Source organism: Rhinolophus ferrumequinum, chromosome 12 (genome assembly GCF_004115265.2).
Source record: "Rhinolophus ferrumequinum isolate MPI-CBG mRhiFer1 chromosome 12, mRhiFer1_v1.p, whole genome shotgun sequence".
In the NCBI taxonomy this organism is placed as follows: domain Eukaryota; kingdom Metazoa; phylum Chordata; class Mammalia; order Chiroptera; family Rhinolophidae; genus Rhinolophus; species Rhinolophus ferrumequinum.
In genome coordinates, this window is record NC_046295.1 from 78,149,555 (window position 1) to 78,175,294 (window position 25,740).

The 25,740-nt window shown below is 51.8% G+C and overlaps 1 protein-coding gene across 1 annotated transcript in view; it reads right to left on the reverse strand.

The window, feature by feature from the left end:
- Positions 1–5,605: 5,605 nt before the first annotated feature.
- Positions 5,606–25,740, reverse strand: part of PTGES (prostaglandin E synthase) — a 30,804-nt gene continuing 10,669 nt past the window's right edge. The window contains exons 2-4 of the mRNA XM_033123764.1: positions 18,781–18,971; positions 15,846–15,928; positions 5,606–8,906 (exon numbers count right to left, since the gene is read on the reverse strand). Of these exons, the coding sequence (XP_032979655.1) occupies positions 8,657–8,906; positions 15,846–15,928; positions 18,781–18,971 (524 nt within the window). The 3' untranslated portion in view covers positions 5,606–8,656. The remainder of the gene's footprint in view (positions 8,907–15,845; positions 15,929–18,780; positions 18,972–25,740) is intronic.

Below are 25,740 nucleotides of genomic sequence, written 5' to 3' on the forward strand. Positions count from 1 at the left end.
CTGGACCCCCAGGGGGCAGCCCTCGCAGTGCCATGGCGGTCACACCCTGGTGGGGTCTACACTCCATAGTCTGCCCATACTGCAGCAGAGTGCCCCCGGTGCCAGCATTCCCACACAGGCTACAGCCACGTGACCTCAAACAGGGCAAAGCCACGTGACAATCCTTGCATGAGGATGGTCCCCATTTTTGTTTTAGAAGGGATGGTGACTATACCCATGAGTGAGGTGAGGAGCCCTCCCCCTTCTCCCCCAATTCACCCCTAGATGTTCCTCCTTGTACCCATCTGGAATCCTACCTTGAGAACGGTCCTGGGTGGAGTTTGGCCTCAGATGTGCAGACACACTTGGGAAGTGCGCCATGTGACTTCCTTGTGGCTGGAGGGTTGGGACTCTGGTCAGCAGGAGAGTGTGGGGCACTGGGGGGCTCCAGTGGGGGGGGAATTCTGCTGATGCCTTGAGCTGGCTCAGGCCCACCTGACTGCGAAAGTTGGGCCAGGCACGGGAGACACCTGCACCTGGTCAGGGTGAGGGAGGCAGCCAGAGCTGTTTTCTTGCTCACTTTGGCCTCTGCTTTAGTGAAGTGCTTTCTGGGCCTCCATTTTGCCATTTATCACGGAACAAATATGAAACACTTGCTGTGTGCCGGGCCCTATCCAGACCCTGAAGGGAGAGCAGAGAACTGATACTGAACTGACACCGACAGTGTGCCTGGCTGCAGAGGCCATACCCAACACAGAGGCCCCAAACATAGTCCAAGGCATCCAGGCAGGCTTCCTGGAGGAGGTGCCCTGGAAGGATGAAGAGCTCACCAAACCAAGAGGGGAGGGAGAACAGTGTTCCTGGTGAAGGAAACCGCATGTGTGAAGGCCCTGGGGCAAGCCAGAAGCTGTCTCTTTGGGTCAGCTCTAGGGTTGGATCTCCTGGTTCAGGATTAAGGTGAAGAAGCAGGAGCCAGCTCAAGTAGAGATGGTATGGCCAGATCATCCTGGCACTGGAGAAGCACGAGGAGATTTGTGTGGGGAGGGACAGGGAGGAATGGGAAGGGACCCACACCTTGGGCTGCATGTGGAGGCTGAGAGATCCCTAAGGAGACCCAGGCATATATCCAGGCAGGAGAACCCACAGCCTGGACCACATGGGGACAGAGCGGGCAGATCTTGGAGGTGTCCCGGACACAGCAGGGGTAGGGTTTGATGACTAGATGATGGGCTGAGGGAAAGGCAGAGGCCAGAAACCCTGGGAATGAGAGCTGCCTGGTAGAATTCTCTGGAAGATGCTGGTCTGCCCTTCCACCTAGACAAGAGCTGGGCCACCCTGGTTTGAGCAGTGTCTTCCCTCACAGGAGCTTACCCTCTCACCCCTACCCAGGGGATTTGCACCAGCCAAAGGCTGGCCCACGGGGCCCAGAACAGTGCACTCCTGTGCAGCCAGGAAGAGTGGCCCTTTCCTCCCCAGAAGTACTGAACTGGGAGCAATGGAGGGACAGGCCCGCCCAGGCACTGGTCAGTGCTCCAGAACTCGGATGGAGGACACACATCCGGTCTTTCTATTTGCAATCCAAAGGGAGGGTGCAGTGAAGCATGGCCAGGTTGCGGCTGCCTGCAGCAGAGATGGGGTCACCCCGGGTGGGGGCTCCGGCTGAGGCCTGGAAGGCAGGTCCCAAGAATCCCAGCTTTGGAAAAAGCCAGGGGCAGGGTTCCCACAGAGGTGCTGGCCCTGCCATGGGGCACAAGGACGTCAATGTCACTTCCTCCCGAGCGCTCTAGCAAAAACAAACCCGCTTAATCGTTTACATATGTTGCTCTGGGGAGCTGAGGGAGGGGGCACAGAGGCCCTCCCTGTAAAAAGAAATGTATTTGAACATTGCTGTCGTATTGTAGCCTAATTGCAGGGCTGTGTGGGAGCTTCGTGGGCACTCGTCCCGGGACAGAATTTTCCATGAAGAGAAGGTACCCAAGGCCCCAACCCAGGCTGGGAGAACTCAGAATCCTCTCTCTGCCTCCTTTTGTCCATTTGTGAGTTTGAGAGAGGGAATTGTGTGCATCTACTTCTATTTCTTGTTTGGAATACAGGAACTTAAGGAGAGAGACAGAGAGAGAGAGAGAGAGGGAGAGAGAGAGAGAGAGAGAGAGAGAGAGAGAGAGAGAGAGAGAGAAGGAAAGGCAGTCTGGCTCTTAGGAAACTCAAAACCTGAGAAATAAAAGCCAGTTTTACCTTGGGCAAAGCACTTCTCTGGGACTCAGTTTCCTCCTCTGTAAATAGGGAGAATAACAGAAGCCACTTCACAGGGTTGTTGGCAAAAGTTACCCTCTGAAAATGGGCACTTTGGTGTTTATGGTGGAGGAGCACAGAGCGAGGGATGGAGTTTGAGGAAGTCAAAATACTCCCCGTCCTGGGGGGAACTGGCACATTCCCTGCCCGGGGAACCAGTTCAGGGGCTCATCTCCTGTCCCTTTGGTGCCCACACTCCTTGGGAGTGCCAGTTGGAGACAAAAGCAAAATGGTGCCCCCAGTCCCTGTACCTGTACCTCCCGACCCTGGAGGGCTCTCTGGGGTCACTGTCAGGCACAGACCTGGGAGAATACCCACCCTCTCCCCACAAATCACAGCGCAAGCAGTTGGCTCCTGACCCAGCCTTCTCTTGAAAGACAAAGCAACAAGCAAATCCCCAACCACCAGCGTGGGTCACAGAGGGGAGATCAGTACAAACCTTCCAGAAAATGTACCAATGGCCGTGAAAATGTGTGCAGGCTCTCGCCCATCTCTAAGCCCCACTTGGAGAAATAATCCAAAATAGGGGGAGGGCGGCGGGAGGGGGACGCAATGTGTGCCAAGATGTGTATCACACATTTCATACATGCAGTGTAAAGAATCGGGAAAGACAAGACAAAATGCAAATCATTTCCACGTTATGGTGGCTCACAATCCACTCGTGTCCATATTTCTGGAATGTGGTCAATAACCGGATAGAAAACCAAACTCAGCAGGCCAATGTGACAGTCTCCACGACATCAAGAGCTCTTTGAAGATAAAATAATGTGCTTTCTTCCCTTCTCTGTCCCCCTGGGTGGCTCAGTCAGAGCTGAATGTGTCATTTCGCTACCTTTCGGTGAGTGGTGCTATCCCAAGCTCTCCACTCCACTGCCTGGTGTCCCATCAGTCCTCTGGCCTTGAAGCTTTGGGGTCATTAGCGATGCCCTTTTATATTGCAAGCGCTGGAAAGGGTGGGTTTGAAAGCTTCTCAACTCTTAGTTCACGTCTTAGAAGTGGGAATGGATGGAGCTTGGGATGGGAGGGATCAGGAGTGGGCCCCTGGAAATCGGAAGAACTGAGAGGCAGCCACACCTTTGTGTGATCCCGTCTCTGAGTGGGGGTGCAACCTCTGACTTGCCTCTAACCAAGAGTATGGTAATATTGAGAGATGTAATCAAGATCCCTACTTAGGTGACTTTGACATCATCCAAAAGGAGATTATCTTGGGTGAGCCTGACCTAAGCAGGTGAGCCCTCTAAAAGAGGGTCCATGCTTTCCCTGAAAGGAGAGATTCAAAGCAGAGAGATGCCGGCCTGCTGGCCTGGAAGAACAAACAGCCATGCTGTGAACCGCCTGTGGAGGGGGTGGACCGGCAGCTGAGGGCCTCAGTCTCATAGCACAAGGAACTGAATTCTGCCTACAGTCTGAACGAACTTGGAAGTGGACACTGAGCTCCAGGGAGACCTCAGCCTGGAGGCCCCCTGCCTGCAGTCTTGTGAGACCCTGAGTAGAGTTCTTGACGTACAGAAACTGTAAGATCATTACTGCCAGTTGTTTAAAACTGCTACATGTGCGGCCAGTTGTTACCCAGCATAGAAAACTAATACAGGTGGAGATGGAGCCTGGACGTCCTCCTTGAGTTTGGCTTCCCTCTGCCCGTGGTGTACCCAAAAGAAACCCCAGACCTACTGCAGAGGAGATGTGAAGCCTCTATTCAAATTGTCTGCCAGGCCGCAGTGACAGCCTCCTGTCTTATCTTCTTCCAGGCCATTCTGCACAAGCCAACAAAATAACTGCCCTAAAACACAGCCTTGGTCATGTCCCTCCCCTGCCTAAAGCCTCCTATGGCTCCCCAGGGCCTCCCCAGCAAAGTTCCATCACGCAGGCCAAGTGTTTGAGGCTCCAGCATCTAGCCCTGCTGTCCCCTACGCCCAGGGTCCTCAGACAACCCCGACAACTCTGTCCCTGGACCCATCACGCGCTCTCCTTCCACTCTCTCCTGCAGGGACGTGCTCCCCACCCAGCCCCCTCTGCCAGTGAAAATCCATTCCAGTGCCAGTTCTGATGTAGTGTCAACTTTTTTAAAAACCCAGTTAAATTCTAGCAGATGCATTAGCACGTCTGGGGAACTGTGTGTAGTTTGAAACAAAATAGTTCAATGTTAACAATTTTGTATTTGAAAAATGGAAAGAAAAACCCTATCATTTTCATAGTTCAAACTTTAAAAAGTGAAGCTCCTCAGCGTTTTGGCTGGCGTGGATAACAAGAGGAGTGACCGTGTTCTCACCGGTGAGCACGCTGCAGGACCTCCAGGGAGTAGAGGTAACATGACCTACAGTCTCCCTCTGTTTTGGAGACATAGATACTGTAGATATATACATATTTATAGTATCATATAATGTAAATATCATATATTTAGTATGCACATATACAAAATATTAGATATATTAGGCATGTAACACACATATATATTTACTATGCATGGCGAAAAAGTCTGGAATCATAATCCATAACATGAACGGTGATTTTCTCAGGGATGTGGGACTGTGGGTGTATATTCTTGAGGTCTATACCCTTGTACATTTCCCTACTTGGGTACTAAGATATGGGCAAGAATCTTTTTAAAATCCTATCCAAACTGGAACCATCCTTTTTTGAAGGACAATAAGTACCCTGAGCCTTAAAGACAGGCATGCCTTTTGGCCCAGCGATTTTACTTCCAGACACGTACCTGAAAGAAATGGGTGTGCACAGAGATTTATGTACAAAGATGCCTGTGAAAGCATTGCTTATGCTGATGCAGCCTGGAAAATTAATTATCCAACAATAACGGCAGATTAAATAAATGATGAGGGCATCCGGGATGACAGAATGCCAGGGAGCTATTAAAATTCATGATATTGACCATTGAAAGCCCTGGGAGGAAGTATAGAAGTATTAAGTTAAGTCTCAACCAATGACAAAAGGCCAGTCCGAAGTGTTGCTGCGAGGCTGTGAGCCCTGAGCACCGATGCCACCCACATCGGTGACACATGGACGTCTCCCCTGTGCCAAGAAACTCTGAGTATTTTTTATTATGGAATTCCATCCTGGATAAAAACAATCCTGAATCCCTATCTCTCCGTACTACACACACACACACACACACACACACACACACACACACACACATTCATTTTGCACAGCATTCATTCACCTCATAGAAATGCCCAAGGAGCCAGGTGCTCTTCCAAGACCACGAGCACCACAAGGAACACAAACAAGTCTCTGCCCCCAACAGGGCACATTCCAGAAGGAGAGACGACAATGTAGCAGGTGAGGACCGCGGGGGGGGGGGGGGGGGGGGGGGGGGCCTTGCTGGCAGCGTGAGAACGTGGCCTCCCTCTGATGGCAGAGAAGCCTCTGCTCTGGGTGGGGAGGACCTGAGGACTGAGGGCAGATTAAGGGATCTGGCAGGAAGGTTGTTGCAATGATGAAGGTCCTCAAGGCAACATACGCCAACAAGGGTCCCAGCGGGTGAGAGTATGGGAGGTTTTCATTTTCTTCTGTGAGCTTTTCTGTAGTTTCTAAACCTTTGACATTGACCATTACTCATGAGTGCATGTAATTAACAGATTTTGAAACTTCCATCTACCTTTCAGGTTCCAATTCAAATGATGCCTCTCCCAGGAAGCCTGCTTGGATTCCCACCAACCCCAACAGACACCCCCTCTTCTGTTGATTGCCTGGCCACTCTGGAAGCCCATTCCCAAGCACCGTGGCCTGCCAGGGACACACACACAGAGGCCCCAGGGTCCCTTGGATATTATGTGGGAAAAGAGCTCTGCCTCCCCAGGGGTCCCCTAGGTTCTGTCCCTGCCTCCAGGACTATGCAAACCAGTCCCCTTTGTCCTCTCACTTTTGCCTGTTCCTCCAAGTCCCTCACACATGAAGGAAGTTCTTGGAAGCCTAGAGTCAAGAAATCCATTAAAGAGAGCCCCAGGGGTTCCTCGGAGGGGCCCTCATGGGAGGCTGGGGTGCCCAGGTGGACGGGGTGCAGCATCTTTCTTGGGCTTCCTCCTTAGGAGTGTGTACTGGGGTGAACCTGAAAGTTTCTACAGCATTGGGTCAAACTGGCAACATTTCAAGGAGAGGGCCGGAACTCACAGCCCAGCACCCTGACCCTGGGGTCTGACAACAGGCCAGTCCAGCTCTGGCCTCTCCCGCTCACTCAGAGCCCAGGAGAAGACACCCCAGACACATGGCTCCTACCAGAGACAGCTCCACCCTCCCAGGCCGCGGGCTCGGCCCAAAAGTTCTTGTCTTGCAGCGAGTTCCCCAGGCTGCCACCAGCACGCTCCACTCCCCGGCACGCGTCTCATTTCACACCACCCCAAACCCCAGGTCAGGAGGGAGGAGGCTGTCCCAAAGGTCGATCCAAGTCTGGGTGGAGGGTGTGCTGCAGGTGAAGGGATGAGGCCAGAATTCACCGCTGGTCAACCCCACTTGGTACCCGAGATGGCTGGAGGGCGGCCAACTGAGGTACCACAGGGGGGAATGAATGATGGGGTGCACATGGGGCGCAGCATCCCTGGGGCTCCACCCCCTTCATCCAGGTCTCAGGTTTACGTGGTCCCGGTGGCGTCGGATGCCCTCCAAATCCGGGTCTGAGCTGGGCACGCTGCCCTCTCGGCCCTTTTCCCCAGGAGAGAAATACAGAAATATAAAAACAAGCAGGTTCTGTTCCTCTAGCCTTACCACATCCCACGTCAGGGGCATTGGGACAGTCACCTCTCCTCTCTGAGCCTTACTGCCCTCATCTGCATCCCCTCCCTCTTGGGATCGTTTTTAAGGGTTAAGTGAAAAAAATTCTAAGTACCACGCCCAGCCAACGTTTAGCAAACGGTAGGCTCTCCACACACGGTTTCTAGGTGAGCAGCTGCGGCCCGAGAATGGAGGTTTCTCACCACCAGGGGGCAGTGTTATCCACTCCAGCTCGGAGAGCGGCGGGGTAGGGGATAACTAACGCGGATTTCTAGCGAGGCCTGGAATCCCCTGGGCCGCAGGTGAGGCCCGTCAGTCCATCACTCCACGGGGCCAGTGCAGAGGCGGCAGGGAGGGAAGGCAGGAGGTGGACATGCCCAGGTGCTGCGGGAGGCTTCTCAGATTCTGGCCAAAAGGGGCAGTGCTGGGAGAGGGTTCAGGGAAAGTGAGGCGGTACACGCAGTGGTTAGACCAGGGCCTCGGACCCCGACAGGCTGCGGTCAGAGCCGAAAAGCCCATCCACCCCCTGGAGCCTGTGCCCTCACCTGTAAAAACGGAGGTCGTAGACCACCTCACTGTCCCCGGCGGGAGGCAGGAGGCTGTCTCGGAGCGGCCTGCTTGCTGGCTGCTTGGCTTAACGCCACAGGCAGGGTGCGTCTGTGCGTTTGCCAGAGCCCATGCCCTCCTGTCAGTTTGGCCCCAGACACACGTGCTCAAAAAAGTCCAGCGAGCTGGAGCCTCAGGCCGGCTTGGGCCGCGGTGCATGCCAGGAGCAAGCAGCCAAAAGGCTGTACGGCTATGGGGCCAGCTGGTCAGATACACCACTCAATGATTCAAGCCACAGGTGTCCCAGGACAAGAGTCCTGGAGAGACACGATTCCTCACATGGGGGCGCATTGGTGATTTCCGAAACTTGCCAAGACTGAAGGAGCCAGCAAGTTCCTTTTAGTGGTTGGTCGTTCGAGCCCCTCATCCTTGACTGAGTCCTCGGGAGAAGAGGAGGTCGGCCTCACTGTGGGCTCCTTCCATCAGCGCCTGCACCACTGGGGGGAATGTGGGGAGCACAGGAGGTGTCCACAGGGCACAAAGGAGCACGACCTCACCCTCACCGCGTTAAACTCCAGAGAAATGTCAAAAACCACACCCTGTCTGGTCCTGGGCCTCGAGAGGGAACTGGCAGTGGTTCCCAGGCCTGGCCATGGCTGGGACTCACAGGGGAGCTTTTTAAAAATGCAGGTGCCTAGCGTCCCTTGAGCCCCGCCAAACCGGAAGCTCCGGTGTGGATCTGAGAAGTCTGCATTTATTACAGGTCTGGATTCAGATGCCATTCGGTTTATTGACCTGAACTGAGTCTCCCCTCACTCTGCCCGTTCTTAGGGAGGAAGAAGGAGTGATGTTTTCAATGCTCTGTTATGTGAGTGGAGAAACTGTCTGTCAATCTGGACAACCCATCTGCAATTGGCCACATCACCCAGGAATCCAGGAGGCACACACGTGTGCACACGTACGCACACACACGCAGAGGCCAGCTGGGCCAGGAGCCCACGTTCAGCAGGTGGCCAGGAAACCAGGCAACCTCGAAGGGAGGCCCTGTCCTTCAAGTACAGCCCCAGTGGCTTGTGGCCAGCGGTCTGGTGGCCGAGGAGGTGTCAGCTGCTGGTCACAGGTGGCGGGCTGCTTCCCATATGATCTGCAGGGCCATGGAAGCGCAGGGGATCTGGGCCACGGTGTAGGCCAGGGAGCGGGTGGGTGCCCGAAGCTTCCCCAGGTAGGCCACGGTGTGCACCATGCGGCCCAGGAAGACGAGGAGGAAATGCATCCGGGCCACGAAAGGGTCGGGCCCCAAGAAGGAGTAGACGAGGCCCAGGAACAGGAAGGAGTAGATGGTCTCCATGTCGTTTCGGTGGGCTCTGGGAAGGCAAGGGGGTGCAGTCAGCCAGGTGGCAGCTTTGAGAATGTCATAGAAGCTGGGGCCCTCTGCCCTGAGAGGCCCTGCCCCACTGGGGATCGTCTCAGGGGCACCAGACAAGTCCATTCAGGGCCAGAGCAAGAGATACCCCGGAGTTGGGAGGGATGGCAACTCCAAGCTGGCACCTGCCAGCAGCGGAGGAAACAAAGCTCCGTTAACAGGAACCACGGGCTATGTGTTGGGGGTTTCTTACCAAGCCCACTCCCTGCCACAGTTTTCTCAATCCTCCCCTCTGGGCTTGGACCCCAGGCGGGAAAAGTGGGGTTCTGAGGGTTTGAGTGAGAGCTGGGTGAACCTAGGTCTGACTGGAGGCCATGCTCTTTACCACCACGGCCAACCTCCTTCCAAATGCAGGTTCCTGGGCCCTCCTGGGTGGGCTGAGCCTAAGAGCACGCGATCCATGCCTGTCTCTTATTCTGCTCCTAAATATAAGCATCCCCACTCCCACTTTCAGGGATAATAATAACAACAACAGCTTCCACTCACTGGAGCCAACCAATCGCCGGACGCTGGCAAAGCTCTCCGCTTCATCCGTGCTATCCTGCTTCTTTTGTTGTTGTTTAAAATAATCAAGCGTGTGAGTATGTTGTGCATGTGTGTGGGGGAGGCCTGTGCATAACCCTACCATAAATAAATGACCAAGAAAGAAAATTCACCCTCTTTGGCTAAGAGTCAGTTCACATTTCCCATGACTCCTGCTAATGGGCAGCTTCCTTTATGGAGGGCGGGGAGGTCGAGTCTCATAAATTAGAGACTGAGAAAGTGGCTGAAGCCATAGATGGCATGTTGGAAGCTCACATAAACAAGATACCCGGTGCCCGGGCCGTGACCTCCCCAAAGGATAAGCCACATGTGTGAGGCTCAGGGAGTCTGCTGGAACCGAGCCCCTTCTCCGGCCTTCCAGCTGGGATGCGTTTCACGAATGCTGTGCCAATGGGCCAGGACCAGCCCAGCATCCTGGGTGGTGACCTGCTACAGAGTCCTCTTCCCTCCCATCACAAGGAGAGCCTTAGGCAAGGGCTGTGGTATGTGGTATGTGGGCTGGGCAGGGCAGGGAGGGGGCCTGGAACAACCCAAAGCTGTAGGGGCCTCTGTAGGGTGGGTGTGGTCAGGGAAGAAGAGGTTTGCACTGAAGCCTACATGAGGAGGGGCTGTCAGTGCAGGGGAAGAATTTTTCAGGAAGAGGGTTTGGCACATGCAAAGGTCCTGAGGTGACAATGAGCATAGTGTGTTCAAGGCACAGAAAAGTGAACGTGTGGCTGGAAGGTGAAGCACAAGAGGAAATGGGGCAGGATAAGAGTGGGGAGGGGCCTGAGAAGCAGGATAAGGAGTCTGGAATTCAGTTGGAGTGTACTGAAGCTCCCGTAAACCCAGCAGGGCCTGGATCTTTCTTAGGTCAAACTCAGAACATGGCAGTTGTGTCTCTGTCCCCATACATTGGAGCTAATATGAGCCTTCCTTCTCCTTTTCTCCCGAATCTCGACCTTGGGACTCAGCCACAGGGAAAGTAAGTCTCCAACAGGACATGTCTCACCCAGCTGCATCAAAGACTGCTGCCTCCTACACCAGAGAATGGCAAGCCCTGGCAGGCCCTTGCCACAGGGAAGGAGAGGGGGAAACAGAACTGGGGCCACTCCAATTCCTCAAGCCAGCAAGTCCCTTACCTTACATGGGAGTTATAGGGAGGACCCAGGAAGTGCCCGTCCTATTGGAATGGAGCTGTTATACCAACACTACCTCCCTCCTTGAGCTCTTAAGGGAATACCTTTGGAAAACCCATTTTAGATTAAATCAGTGTGTCTCAGAACGTGGTCTCCCTACCCAGGTGACCCGAGAGATGGTCCCACCTGGATGAGGTGTTATGTGTGTGTTACATGCCGTTGAGTCAGCTCAGTCTCTTAGTGAGGCTTTGAATGAGTGACGTCTACAATGTCCTGTCCTCATCGCCCTGTTCAGCTCCTGTGGACTCAGCCTATGGCTTTCTTTCTTTCTTTCTTTCTTTCTTTTTCATGGTGTCAGTCCATCTCATATTTGGTCTTCCTCCTTCCCTGCGGCCTGCTATTTTCCCCAGCATTATTGTCTTTTCCAAAGAATCCTCATGTGCTTGAAGTAGGACAGCTTCCGTTTTGTCATTTTTTGCTGCCAGAGACGTTTCAGGCTTGATTGGCTTTAGGACCCACATACTTTAAGGAAAAGTATCTGAATGAATGGTTTTCATATGCTAGTTATGCTTTCCCTGAAACTTTTAGATAAATACGTAATTTTTGTCATGGTTACATATTTTTATCTAAAAGTTTCAGGGAAAGCATAAGAAGCATAGGAAACCCATTCATTCAGATACTTTTCCCTATAGTATGTATTTATATTTTAAGAGTGGGTCTTTTTTTCCAGAAAGCAGTTCAGACAATCGTTGGCCAAACCCCAAAGAGCAGGTGATGGAAAGAAGTTGGGGAATACAGGGTGGGAGACGTTCACGGCAGCTGTGGGCCCTGCTCTGTGGGGCAGGATGGAGGGTGGGGAGGTCGTCTTTGCAGGAAACCAAGCAGTGGGTGCCGAGCCCCATCTCCAAGTGCTAACAATTGGGGCTGGAAGACTCAGAGGCCAGCGGTGAGGGAGGAGAGGTGGCTGGGAGCTGAGAAAAGGCCCAAAGCTCTAACCCACAGACCAACCGTAGGGCTGGCCCCACCCCCCCTTCTCGCTCTGGTATGTCTCAAACCACAGTGGGGCCCCCCCACGAAGCCACAAGTGGTGCCAAGGACAGGGAGACATGGGGAACTTAGGGATGATGCAAGAAAACTTACTCCCTCCCCACTCCAGGATCTGAATTGAGAGACACAGATGGAGTCACGTACGTGACTCTTGGGCAAAATGTGTCATTCAAATAACCACCGGTTTTTAAAGGAAATGTCATCCCAAGAAAATTCCCGCTAGACTGAACTTGCATGGCCCTCTGCAGCACTGGGCCCGCCCCCTTTCTCCAAACAGACATTGCAACACCAGCTGCATTTTTACAGCATCGGGTTACATACAGCGGCGGTGGGGAGAGGGAGACCTGGTTACCCCCAGATACCCTGGGCAGGGACAAAGCTGACAGCCACACCAGGTCTCTCCTTTTCCTTTCCCTGCTCCCTTCCCTGTTTTCCATCCACATTGGCGATTTCCTAGAATTCAGTTTAACACAACATAAAGGCTGCTTAGTTTCAAAGGCAGATGTGAGAGAGTAAAACCGCCTTCATGAAGAGGAAAAGTGTCGGAGAGCAGAGCCCACATGTCAGCAGGCCTGGGAGGGCCTGGGTTCAATCGCAGTTTATCTGTCATGAGCTATGTGGCCTTGACAAACCTGTTTCTTTCTCTATAGATAATAGTTACCTCCAGGGAAGGCTGTTGGGAGAGCCAAGCGAGTTGGTACCTATAAAGTGCTGAAAATGCTGCCTATCAGTGAGGAGGTGCATCCTACGTGAGCTGCCATCTTCGTCATTGTTGTCACCACCATCACCAGCCCTGTCTTGGCCAGGCTTGTCGAAACTAATTTCACTCTCTTGATTTTGCCAGATTCCGGACTGCCCTCAGATGCCTTGGCCAAATTAATAAAAAACATTTTACGGTGCAGTAGAAAGGGAGTGCTAGGCTAGGAGCCTGCCGTTCTGCTGTGCGGCTAATTACTTCCTTGGCCTGGTACAGGGCTCCCTCCCTCCGTTCACCATCCCCAAAAGGAATGCACTGGATGATGTCTAAGGGACTTTCTGGGGATGAGATTTGGGGACCCAATTTCCTGACAAACCAGTTCACTCAGACTAATTCTACACACTCCAAATAGTCAGAAACAGTCCAAAGCTGGGTCAAGTGTTTGTCTTCCTTCTTTGGGATCACTCAGATATCCCCTCACTGCAGTTTCATACACAGACTCAAAATTGGACCAAAACACGCAATGCCAGGAGACTTGGATTGGTATCATGGAAGGAAGGGGGATCTCATCATGTGCCTTGAAACCTGGCTCCTGACTTCTCCCGGAGCTGGGCTCACGGTTTGGCTCCAGCCCGTGCTCATTTGCAAGGCAGATTTACCCTCCAAGAACCAAGACCTAAGGGCTTTCCTGTTTGTGCAAAGGGTGCCCCTGACTGCACTGTAAACTCTTGTCTAATAGTTAACTGACTTTTGCTTCCAGGGTCTCGCTCCCTCTGGAACTGGGTTCCAGCCAGTTCTCCGGTAGTGGGCGACAGGATGTGTGATTCTGAGGTCTGCACCCTCAAGGTTCCATGATGTGTGCAGTCAGGAGGAGGAGGAGCCCAGGGGACCAGGGCGGCCCAGGTCAGGCATGGTCAGTCCCCAGTCAATACTCGCCAAATGGATATGAAACAGTATTAGATCAGAGGTGCTCAGAAGGTACTGAATTGAATTTCAACCATTTGAGTATCAGTCCTATCGTGTTTCCCCCAAAATAAGACCGGGTCTTATATTAATTTTTGCTCTAAAAGATGCATTGGGGCTTATGTTCAGGGGATGTCCTCCTGAAAAATCATGCTAGGGCTTATTTTCCAGTTAGGTCTTATTTTCAGGGAAACATGGTACTACAGATGGTGGGTCATTTTGATCAGAAGAAAAAACTGTATTGGGTGGGTGGAAATGTCTCTCGCTGGCATGGTAAGCTTAGCTACGTAGAACCCCCGAACCCTGCGAGAGGCCAAAAACATCGTCTTGATGGCTGTGGTGAGTTGGCTCAGGCTACCCCGTCATGGCGGCCTGCTGCCTCACCAACACATGTCCTTCTCCATTGCCCAGGGAGTCAAGCCAGGGGTGAAGGTGGGAAAAGGGTCACCAGTATGGATTCGTGTATGGGGAAGGCTTATGTTCACTAAAGCACAACAGTGTTTAGCAGTGTCTTGCACATAGTAGGTGCTCATTAAATGTTGGCTGGATGGATGGACCTTATATAAAGGATTATATACTGTAGTTACATGAGAAAAGGTGAAATAGCAAAGAATTTCACTTCTTACATTACACATATTCTGTAATTTTTAAAAGCCTCAAGTATGTCTATTACTTTCGATGGCCAAGGCCATAAGAAAATAAAAAACAGACTTTCTTTTAACAAAACACTCTCTATTACATATACGACCAGTGTCCCACCCATTTCTGCCTGTGATGCATGGAAATGTACTGAGAACTATGTGAGGGATTCTTTTCTGTCTCACTGCTGTCCCGCTACCCACTTCTCTATGGAACTCCACTGACAATCCCCAGCCCCTGGGAGTGCCACCTCCTCGCTTCCCAGCCCACTGGTGTAAAATAGCAGAGAGGAAACTGCCCAGAAGTCCAACTGAGATGGGTGACATGAAATTAAGATTTAGTCTCTGATGGAATTTTACACAGCCATTTTTAAAGAATCATTGAGGGCCGGCCTGGTGGCTCAGGCGGTTAGAGCTCCATGCTCCTAACGCCGAACGCCGAAGGCTGCCGGTTGGATTCCCACATGGGCCAGTGGGCTCTCAACCACAAGGTTGCCGGTTCAATTCCTTGAGTTCTGCAAGGGATGGTGGGCAGCGCCCCCTGCAACTAAGATTGAACAGAGCACCTTGAGCTGAGCTGCCGCTGAGCTCCCAGATGGCTCAGTTGGTTGGAGCGGGTCCTCTCAACCACAAGGTTGCCGGTTCGACTCCCGCAAGGGATGGTGGGCTGCGGCCCCTGCAACTAGCAACGGCAACTGGACCTGGAGCTGAGCTGTGCCCTCCACAATTAGGACAACTTGACTTGGAAAAAGTCCTGGAAATACAAACTGTTCCCCGATAAAGTCCTGTACCCCTAACCCCCTATAAAATTCTTTGAAAAAAAGAATCACTGAGTACTATTTACTGACATGGAAAATGAAATGTTAACTGGAAAAAAATCAGAACCCCAAATTGGGTATACAAGGCATGCCTATGAGTCATTTTATGAAAAATATTTAGACCTAGAGACAAAGAGGAGCTAGGCGAAAACGTTTACAGTGATTCGAATTGTGAGTGGTTTTCTTTTTTTCTTCTTCTATGTATTGTCAACATTACCCAAATTGTCTGCCATGTGCTGATTTTTATAATAAGAAAAATTGTTTCTGGTGGACTGGGGAATGCTAAGTATGAGAATATGTTCAACTTCCCTCGGAAATAAATGCAAAATAAAACCAAAATGTGACATACGTATCGCACTGGTGGTAATCCACCCAGGAGTGGACATGCTGAGGTGGCAAGGCCCCAGAGAAGCATCTCACACACCGGCGCTGGGCATACATTTGTGCCCTGTTGGGCAATATTTCTTGGCATTTAATTGCATCCTGCAGTTTTGCTCACATGTACACGCAAAGGCAAATGAAGAGGTTTGGATGCACTCTGTTCGTACCAGAGGGGAGAGCAGCCTAAATGCCCATCAGAGGGGAGCTGGGCAGGCGGGTCCAGGACGCATTCAGCCGAGTAATGGCATAAATACCACAGCGCCGAGGCAATGACCAAGGCCCCGCCATGAGCTCGTGTGAAAACAGCAGAGTACAGCCAAAGGGGTGAAAGCTGATCCTTTGGGGGTTAAAAGGACAGAGCATGGTGCATGTGTTTGTATGGTCAGAAAACACGGTAACTGCATTGGCTCCTTGGGAGAGAACTGGGTGGGACCGCGGTCAGAGATGGGAGGGAGACTGACCTCCCTGAATATCCTTTGCTCCCTTTGTAATCCTGAGCCATCAGCATGTATTACTTTTCCACAATGAATTAGAAATCAAATCAGTGAATAAACAGAGCAGTCGGAAGGGGTCAGGAAGGCGGAAGACCTTGGCCTCCGTGATCTTCAAGCCCCAGTGTTCAGAAGAGGGCCTGAAAGGACAGAGCGTGGCCAGGCTGAAGCCAGTGGTACTTGCCTGAGGCAGCGGTCCACATCTGGGTCACTCCGGCAATACTGAAGGCCTCCGTGTCTCAGCGCATCCTCCGGGTTGGCAAAAGCCTGAAATACACCAACTGAGAATTACTGTTCAGGAGACGGGACGGCCTGGTTGCCCGGGCCTGGTACGTGTTGTCGCATGCACGTCCATTCACCAGCGTCCACGAGCTCCTACTATGTGCCAACTGCTGGAGACTCAAGGCTGCTTTGGATAGAATGTTTACATGCCCTGAAAATTCAAATGTTGAAACCTAACCCCCAATGTGATGGCATTTGGAGGTGTGGCCTATGGGAGGGGATTAGGTCATAAGGATGGAGCCCTCATGAATGGTGATTAGTACCCTTATAAAAGAGACTCGAGGCTCCCTGGCCTCTCCTGCCATGTGAGGACACAGTGGAAGACAGCCATCTATGAACCAGGCAGCGTACCCTCACCAGACAGAATCTGCCAGCACCTTGACCTTGGACTTCACCTCCTCTGTAACTGTGAGAAATAAATTTCTGCTGTTTATAAGCCACCCAGTCTATGGTATTTTGTTAGAGCAACCCAAACGGACTAAGGCAAAGGCTGTCCTGTCCCTGCTGCTATGAGTCTCAGTCTGCTGGACCAGGGAAGACCAGGTGGTGAGTGTTAAGAAAGAGAAGACAGGGTTGACCTTGACAGTGTTCACAGGAGACCTCATGGAATCTGGGATCAGAGGCTTCTCTGAGGCAGTGACATTAAAGATGAGGCTTGAAGAATGCATCCACATTAACTAAATGAAGGGAGGGTTGGAGCAACAGCAATCAAGGCATGGGAACAGCATGTGCAAAGGTCCTGGGGTCAGAAGATGGGCACTCAGTGAATTGTCAATGGCAAGCAGAGACTACAGGTCACACTCAGGTCATTGAAGGCCCAGGCCCATCACTCAGGCTTCACCGTTCCCTGACGGCACCCAGGCAGGCCAGCCCCACCAACCCACAGCAAACCTCAGCACCAGGTTTTCTACATTGTCCGTCCAATGGCAAATCCTGCTGCTTCTGATTCATGAGCCCTTGGAACATCTGTCCCCAACCGCTGGTTTGTCCTGCATGTTGGGCCTGTCTCAGCCCCACCCGAGAGGTGAACGCAGCCCATTCCCTTTGCCTGTCTCAATCAGGATCGGAGGCCCCACACCCAGAATTCTCCCCTGGCCCTCAAGTCATGGTATCACCAATTCTGATGGCCCTGCAGAGTCCATGGACTCGTGACACCCTTCAAAGGGTCTTAGCATTCAGTGGGCAGTTGCCTTTGGAGTCCACCGTCCATAGGGTTGGTCATCTCTGAAGACAGTCCTGGAATACAAGTCGGCCTGGCCAGGCGCCAGCTGCAGTGCAGATGGGAAGAGCCCTGCCATCCGAAGCTGGAGTCCTACCTCTAGCTGGGGCAGGCGGCATGTCCCTGGATGCACTCCCATGAAGCGATCCAGTTTTAATAAATGATGAGAACTAACAGTGGTGGAGCGTTTACTCATGCGCTGAATTCTCCTGGCTCTACTGTGACAGAGGAAGAAACAGATCCCAGACTTGCCCAAGGTCCCAAGGCTAGTGGGTGGAAGAGCCAGCACCTGCACCCATCACCTCCATTCCCCTCCCCTCCTTGTCACCTTCCCAAGCAGAAATGAGAGAAAAATTTGTAGGCAGCACCTTGGGGACAGCCCCAGGGAGGTTTCCTTTTGCCATTCCCCACTGACCAGGCAGACGGGCACTCAGACAGGTATGTCTCCTCTCTTCCCTGAATTTGGGTTAAAAGGGAAGCTTGGGGCCCCTGCACTTCACTATGGAGAACCCCATCCCCCTGTGGCAGGTGTGGACTCTGCAGCCGGACACCTGGGCTCAAACCCAGCTGTGTGGCCTTCCAAGTATTATCTCCTCTCAGAACCTAGGCTCCTCACCTGGAAAACAAGGTGAATAAGGCTACTCCCTTCCTCCCCCAGGGCTGTGGTGGGGATTAAACGCTCACCTCCTTGAAAGGATTCAATGGGGAATGCAGCTGCCCCTGCTGGGTGCCTGTATCCTGCAGCTGGGGTGGGCCAAGGCAGAGAGGAGGCTAATTGACCAACGGTCCCCCGGGGGAGCTGCCCTGCCTCAGTGCTGCATCTTCCTGAGCCAGGGGCTGAGCCGGCTGCCCAGTGTGCACCCTCCAAGAGATGCCAGAGCCAGCCTGGCCTCGCCTTTAAACTGGACAAAGGGGACAAGGCGGTGGTTTCCAGAATTGATTCCTCTACTGAAATACCTGGGAGAGTAATCAGCAGGTGTCCGCTGGGCCTCTGCGTCTAACAGAGTGGATGGTAAGCTTGGCCCACAACATCTCTGCTCTGGCCGTCCAGTCCCGCATAAGGAGAATCTAGCTGGAACCCCGGCCCACCCACCCGCTGGCTCTGGCTCAGATCTCAGCCGCTTTATTATTGTTTTATTCCCCTGACTGGTCGGGGAAATTCCTCCCGAAAAGCTCCGTGGAGCCCGGCCGAGACCCGGCCCCTGGAGGCTGCAGTGGGTTTGTAAGTGACCTCGGCCAGCGAGCTGGGAATTTCCACTTGAAGCTCTCCTGGGTCTTGTTTCACCGGTTCCCACTCCACCCAAATATAAGATCTGTGCCCGGAAGCCACCAGGTCAGATAAAGCTTTATACTGTCTTGCTCCACCCCAGGGACCGGTGTCTCAAGAGCTCAGTGGCACCGGTCCAGTCTCGTCATGTCAAGAACTTACCTGATGGCACCATGAGTGAGTAAATGCTGTTAAAACAGAGGACAGGAAGGTGCGGGCCCAGCTGGAACTCAGGGCCACAGAAGAGGCATCCCACAGCACTGAGAGAGCACCTGGTCCCCAGCCTTGCACACTCATACTCTGGCCCGCGTACCACCTTGGCAGGGTGGGGTCCCCGAGGGCAGCACGTACCTTCTTCCGCAGCCTCACTTGGCCCGTGATGACAGCCACCACGTACATCTTGATAATCAGCAGGGTACTGCAGAGCAGGAAGGCCGGGAGTACCTGGCCACTTACTATGGCCAGGACGGGCGCAGGCATCTTGACAGGAGGAGCTCTGGGGAAGACGCCAGGCGGGCTTGTGGCAGTGCCGGTAGCCGGCTCTAGAGCGGGAGGAGGCGGGGAGAGCCGCGCTGAGGCCTGTCTGCTCTGAGCACCCGCCCACTCCCAGGCTGCCGCAACTTCTGGCCCCAGGTGCTGGGAGAGCAGAGAGCTTGGGGGTGTCCCAGATCCAGCCTCTGGCCTTGCGCCACCCCTCCCCGGCAAATCCTTAACCACTTTCTGTTTCCTGTTTAAAACCAAAATTCAATGGAGTAAATTTGAAGCTCGAATTGGCTTTTTTCAGCGATTCTAGCAACTGGAAGGGCACGCTGAGGGTTTTTTACAGGGTGGAGGGCCAAGGGAGTTAATGAAAGAAAAGGAAGGATTATTTCGGGGCTGGGACATGCTTTTTAGAGGAGCGAGGAGAGGAAAGGTTTTTATCATGCAGATGGCCTGTCTTTCTGTGGGGGTTGTAGGGGACTGGGGAGAGCCCAGATGAAAGAATACCTTACAGGTTGACCAGAAAATCCCAGGCTGGTTGACTGAGATTATGTTTCTTGGAGAGGGTGAAACTGCAATTAGATCAGGTGTTAAAGTTTGGTATCATGGGCTTTTAGCACGAGTGATGCTGTGGTGTTTTTTTTTTTTTTGGGGGGGTGCCGCAGTGCCTACCTTCTGGGGGGCTGTGACAAAGTAGGGCACCTGGAAGGACCTCCACAGGTGGCAGATGTTACTGATCTGTGCCCACCTCCCTGAGAGTCAGGGCAGGTCGCAGGCACACAACTGAGCCATCTGCCCCATCGCAGCCTGGACACTTGAGCCACAGCCACACCTACACTGATGTGACAGCCCCCCAAAGCTATCCACGTCCCCATCCTCAGAGCCCGTGAATATGTTAGTGTACATGGCAGATGGGACTAGGTAAAAATCTTGAGATGGGGCGATTCCCCTAGATTATCTAGGTGAATCCAGTTTGATCACAAAGGTCCTTCTAAGAGAGATGCAGTGGAATCTGTGGACGAAACAAGGGGCGCTAAGGAAAGTGACCTCACTGGGTGATCTAATCATTAATTCCTAACTGGGCAGGTCCTGGTGGGTGTTCGCGCCCCAGGCATGTAACTTCTTTAGTGAGAGGCATATCTTTGCCCCAAGCCAGCCCTGTCCATTGCTTCTGTGCATCTAGTTAACACGCCTCTGAAACAAGCAGTAACTACCCTGAAGAGAGTACAAAATCTTGTTAACTATCCTGTAATCTAACCCCGGACTTGCTTTCTCCCACCTTCATTTAATCTTCTTTACATTCCCTCCTTAGTCTCAAATGCATAAAAGAAGTTGCAAAACCGTCAATCTCTAGAGCAGTTGAGATCTTGCTCCCCAGCATATGTCGTCGGTTTGGCTCAAATAAACTCTTATAAAAAGAATTCTCTACAGGTCAGGATGTCCTTACATAGACAAATGAGAGGGAGGAAAGATTTTTTTAAAAAAAGCAGAGGTCAGAGAGGAGAGAAGATACTATACTGCTAGCGTTGAAGATGAAGGGAAAATGAGCCAAGGAGCTAAAGAATGTACAGGTGGCCTCTAGAAGCTGTAAAAGTCAAGGAAGCAAAATCTCCCGGAGAGCTTCCAGAAGGAACCGGCCTTGCGGACACCTTGACTTTAGCCCACTGCAATCGAGTGTGGACTTCTGGCTTCCAGCACTGTAAGATAACAAATTTGAGTTGTTTTAAACCACTAAATTTGTGGTCATTGGCTACAGCAGCAGCCGTAGGAAACTACTAGCACACACCGCCACTGTCTTCTTAGGCATCGCTTTACTTTCCTGGGAGGCTCCCAGGCAAATGGCTTCATTGTTCATTACAGGGAACTTCCTGAAAGATCCGTCAGCTCTTCCACAGGAAGCATCGACAGTTTGTGCCATAAGATTCTTTGAAGTACTTGTTTCAAAATCCTTCCCCTGCTGTGTACCCCTGCACCTTAGCCCTGTTGCCCAGGTTTGGGGCAGGACCTCGGCAAAGGCAGGGAGGGATCTTGTGCCTTTAGTTTTGCCAGCACTGCTTGCTTTGCTAGGGGGCCCCCTGGGGAAGTGGGGAAGAGGGAAAAAACAGTCTCCAGTGCTGGTCCACCTTCTCTACTCCAGAGGGACAGCAGTGCCAGTCTGGCCAAAGCTGCAGAGACCAAGGGAAGGACTGGTCAGAGGGCAACGGCACTGGCCATGTGCTCTGGAGCCAGACTCAGTTGGCATGGAATCCCAGAGCCAGCCCTCGGTGGCAGCTGTGTGGCCTTAAGCAAACAGTTTCCCTCTCTGAACCCATTTCAACTGTAAAACACAGCTGACAATCAGTCACTCCCCACAGCAGCTGAGAGAACTAAAGGGAGTCATATCTAATTGTGAAGCACCTGGCACATAGTAGGCCCTCTATTTCCTCATCCTCAAAATGGAGGTAATAACTCCCATCTAGCAGGGCTGCCAGGAGGGGGACTCTTGGAAACCCCTGCCCTTGCTGTTGGGGGCAGTGGGTTGGGGAGTGGGGAGGTGGGAGCTTCTTGTCCATTTGCAATGTGCCAAACCTTCCTTTATCTGGACAAAAGATGTACTTACAAACCAACAGCCACGTTTCTGGAGCTGCCAGGCGGGGTTAGCCCAGTCCCGAGAGATATTGTTAGGTCACAATCAGGGACATAGAAGGCATTGAATGTCCTGAAAGAAGTTTTATCTCTGTGTGTTGGGTAGAACTGTGCAAGCCTGCTTCTTGGATGTTTCTATCTGAGAACAGAGGATGCCGGCCTCTCTGGTCCCTGTTAGGCACAGCCAGAGGAATGAGTCGTGGGAGACCAAAATTGGTCTATTAGAATTTATTTGGTGTGTTTGAGCAGCGGGAGTTCAGGTTAGAAAAGACCATAACCTCTCCGAGTAAGAAGGGTGTGGAGTTTTATAGGGGGAGGTAAACAAGGCTGTTTCTCTTCAATGCACCACAAGCAAGCAGGGAACAGGACAAGACGGCTTCTAAGATAAGATGGTTTCTATTCAGCACATTCCAGGTGGTTTCTCCAGGCCTAAGGCAGCCTCTGCTCCTGGCCTAACAGTCTCAAATTTTAGATTTTCTAACCTTGATGTAAATCTCTTTGGCCTGTAGTGGAATTTTCTATTAAGTTCAGCTTTGTCCCTTAAGCCGGTTATCTCAACCTCTGCATATGTTATGTAGATTTAAGTTGGAGCCCGGAGTGGATCCCCCTCCAGATGCAAAACCTCTCCCAAGTCACTGGGCCAGCACAGGGCCGAAGTAAATAGAAACATTGAAACTGGAATGTAGTCAATGTTTGGGAGCAAAATCATTAAGAGGCAAAGAGAGAAAAGAAAGCTTTCAAAAAGTCCCAAGCTAAGTTACACTTGTTAAATCAAATTACACCAGAGATCCAAATTTTAAAATAGAAAATTTAGTGCCACCATTACAATCCCCTGTCTTAACAGCCTCCAGCTTGGAGGAACCATTGGAGGCGGTCTTCCTTGTCAAAAAGTTCAGTTATGGGGTCTGGTGGCTGCAACACCCCCAGAATCATGGACCAGAGAGAGCCCGAGAAGGCCTCATGGTGTAGATCCCTCTTTAGACTAGGGGGCATGCTCTGTCCTGCTCATCTTCTGACACAAAACCTCACCAGTAGAAGCTGGGAAAACCAGCGTGGGCAAACAGCAGATTATTACCCGCTGTTACCCGAAGCCAAAACTAAGAGGGACTTTGTTGGAAAGCCCTTCTGATTGATGCAGCGTGACTTCAGGAATCTTTGCCTCATTGTCTGCTGAAATCAACCAGTTAAGCCAGGGCCTGGCAAGGAGGACAAACCCTTCTCTGATCTTTGGCCAAGAATTTCCCTAAAGCCTCCGTTAGTCAGTGGAAGCCCTGTTGTTTTCTGGTGGTGGAGATGATGGGGTGTTACTTTCCCCTGAGCTCCAGTTACAATATTTGCCTGTAAAATGGGATTGGTGCCCCCTGCCTTGCAGGGGGTGAGGGAAACTAGAGAGTGTGCGTGCAAAGCACTGCGGGTTGGGGGTGGGGTGGGAGGGGTGGGGGCAGGGGGGGAGGTGAGAGGGGTGGCCGGGTGGGGCTTACTGTGGGCCTGGCCTTGAGGCCCAAGGAAAACACAGCAGTGCCTGCCCAGAATTGAAGGTGAGCAAAGGCAATGGGTCTGTCCCCCCTGAGGAGGGCTCCCGGGTGTTGGCTGTAAGAGACTGTTAGCATGTAAGAGACTGTTAGCATGAGAACTGCTATCTTCAGGTCAGGGTTAACAGCCCCTAGCCTGAAACAACATAATTATAAAATTCCAGGATGTGGGCAGTTGCAGCATGGCGACTAGAAGTCCTGTAGCTTATCTTATACTCCTGGTCTCCTTGTCCTGCAGTAAATCTTATACTCTTTGAAGCTATGCAAGTCCTGTAGCTTATCTTATACTCCTGGTCTCCTTGTCCTGTAGTAAATCTTATACTCTTTGAAACTATGTAAGTCCTGTAAGTTTATCTTGTACTCTCAGAAGCTATGGAAGGCCTTGAAAATGCTATATAACCCCTTGGCTTTAAGTGTTTGGGGTCCTTTGTTAAAAACCCGCTGCGTCGGGCAGAGACGGGGACCCCAGCCGGCTGGTAATAAACCTCGCTGTGTGACTTGCATTATTGTGCGGGTTCTCTGTCTGTCTGAGGGGGACAATTCCGGATCTTAACATTGGCAATATTTTATATCTTGACCTGTATGTTGGCTACACAGGTAGATATATGTGTAAACATTCACTGAGAAATATCTTCAAAATTTGTTACTTTCTTGTATTTTTTTTTAAGCCACAGAAGTTCTCCGTCACAACTCTACAACACTGAGCAAAGAGGAACTGCTGTCTTAAACCCCGTGCGGCTTCTTCCAGCTCACCCTCCTCACCATTTCCTGAGGATCAGAGACCCAGTTCTTGTGCTGTTTAATTGTCTGTGACTTCAGAGGAGCCTTAGAGAGAGGAGGAAGTAGCCCCACCTCGGGCAGCCGCTGGTTTCTGACCTCAGTGAGTATTGCTGGGGCTTTCTCCAGCCAGGGACAGGGAAATACAGTGATTCAAAAAAAAAAAAAGACTGTCGCTCAAGTGACCTTTTAGGTCAGATCTTTATTGTAGTCGTCACTGTGGTATCCACCGTCCTTTGGGAAGCAGTGTTTTTGAAATGTGGTATGTGGTCTGCAGAAGAGGCGAATGTAGATATGCAGATTAGGTAACTCTTTCTGATGGCTCTGCAGCCCTAGGGCAGAAGCCCACCAGTGGGACCCCTGGACTCCCTTCAGGATGAGCAATTCAATGAAGGACTATTGTTTTTGTCTGTCAGCTCCCTTCTCCCTCCTACTTTCCTTTGGGAAATCACACCCTTCCTTTCAGGACCTGTACCCTAATTGTCTGTAATTTTGGTGGGCCAGCCAATCAGAGTACTCGGTGGCCATGTGACCCACACCAGCCAATCACCATGTTCCTGGCATCCAGGTACTGCAGTCCGTACAAGCAGAGCCAATCAGAGACCTTCCCTGGGAGGTTATATTCTGGCACTGACAAGGAGGCCCCTCTCGGCTCCAGAACTGGGCTCTGGGACAGTAATGGCCTGAAGCTGTGTGCAGCCATTGGAGGAGGCTGTATTATGAAAGAGACAGTGAGACCCCAATCTCTGACTCACCCCAGTCTAGAAGTCTAGGAGTTTCCTCTTTTACAAAGAGGAAATTAACATCCTAAACAAAACATCAGTCAAATCACATCCCTCCTCTGTGACACGCTGCAGTGGCTCCCATCTTACGCAGAGTAAGAGCCAAAGTTTGGACGATGGCTCATGGCCTTATTCCATCTGGTCCCAGTCATACTTCCTGTTCTTCAAACATGCCAGATACTGTCCTATCTCTGGGCCTTTGTTCTGGCTGATCCCGCTGCCTGGAATTCTCGTCCCCCAGGCATCCACTGGGTTGACACGTGATCTTCAAGTCTTTGCTCAAATGATGAGGTCCCCCCTCATGGCTTTCATCAGTTCTGCAGCCTGTCCCCACCCCCACTTACCTGCCTCTACTTTCTCTTTTCTTTCCATTCATTGAATAGCACACTTTATAATTTATCCTACTAACACCTGGCTTCCTAGGGCAGGCATCTTGGTTTTGTTCAATGATGAACCACAAGTACTGGTCCTGTGCCTGACATATAGACACAACTGTGATTTGTTGTATTGAATTGAATTAAGGTAATTTGATTTGGATTTCTTCTTCTTCTTCTTCTTCTTCTTTTTATATATAACCAAAAGAGTCTAGACCAAGATAAGTAAAAAGCTCCAGAGTTTGGTTGTGGGTCCTGACTCCTGCCCTCCTATTTCTCGGAATGCTGGCTGCCTCTCCTGACAGGCAGAAAGCCAGGGGAAGGGCCAGTGAGTCTCTGAGCGGGACTGGCTGCTGGGCAGGCTGGGACCAGAACCAAATAACGAGCACTGCCCCAGGGCACCCGCTTTTGATAACCACTCAGTGAGGATTGGAAAAGACCATGTGACTTTAAATCTAGTTAATTTGCACATCAATGGCACAAACATTCATCCAGCAGTTTAGAAACACAGAAACAACATTTATTGACAAGGATAAATGATTAAGACTGGCAGCTGCGTGGGCTACCGTGTGCTGCCATGAGCGGCCGGTGGCCAGCGTGAGTGGCCGGCAGCCGGCGAGAGCTGCCATGAGCTGCTGTGAGCGGATGACCAACGACTGGAGACCGACTGCCTCAACTGGAGGGAGTGCAAGGCTCATAATACCAGCCTGGGCCAGGGAGCTGTGTTCTACACAACCAGAC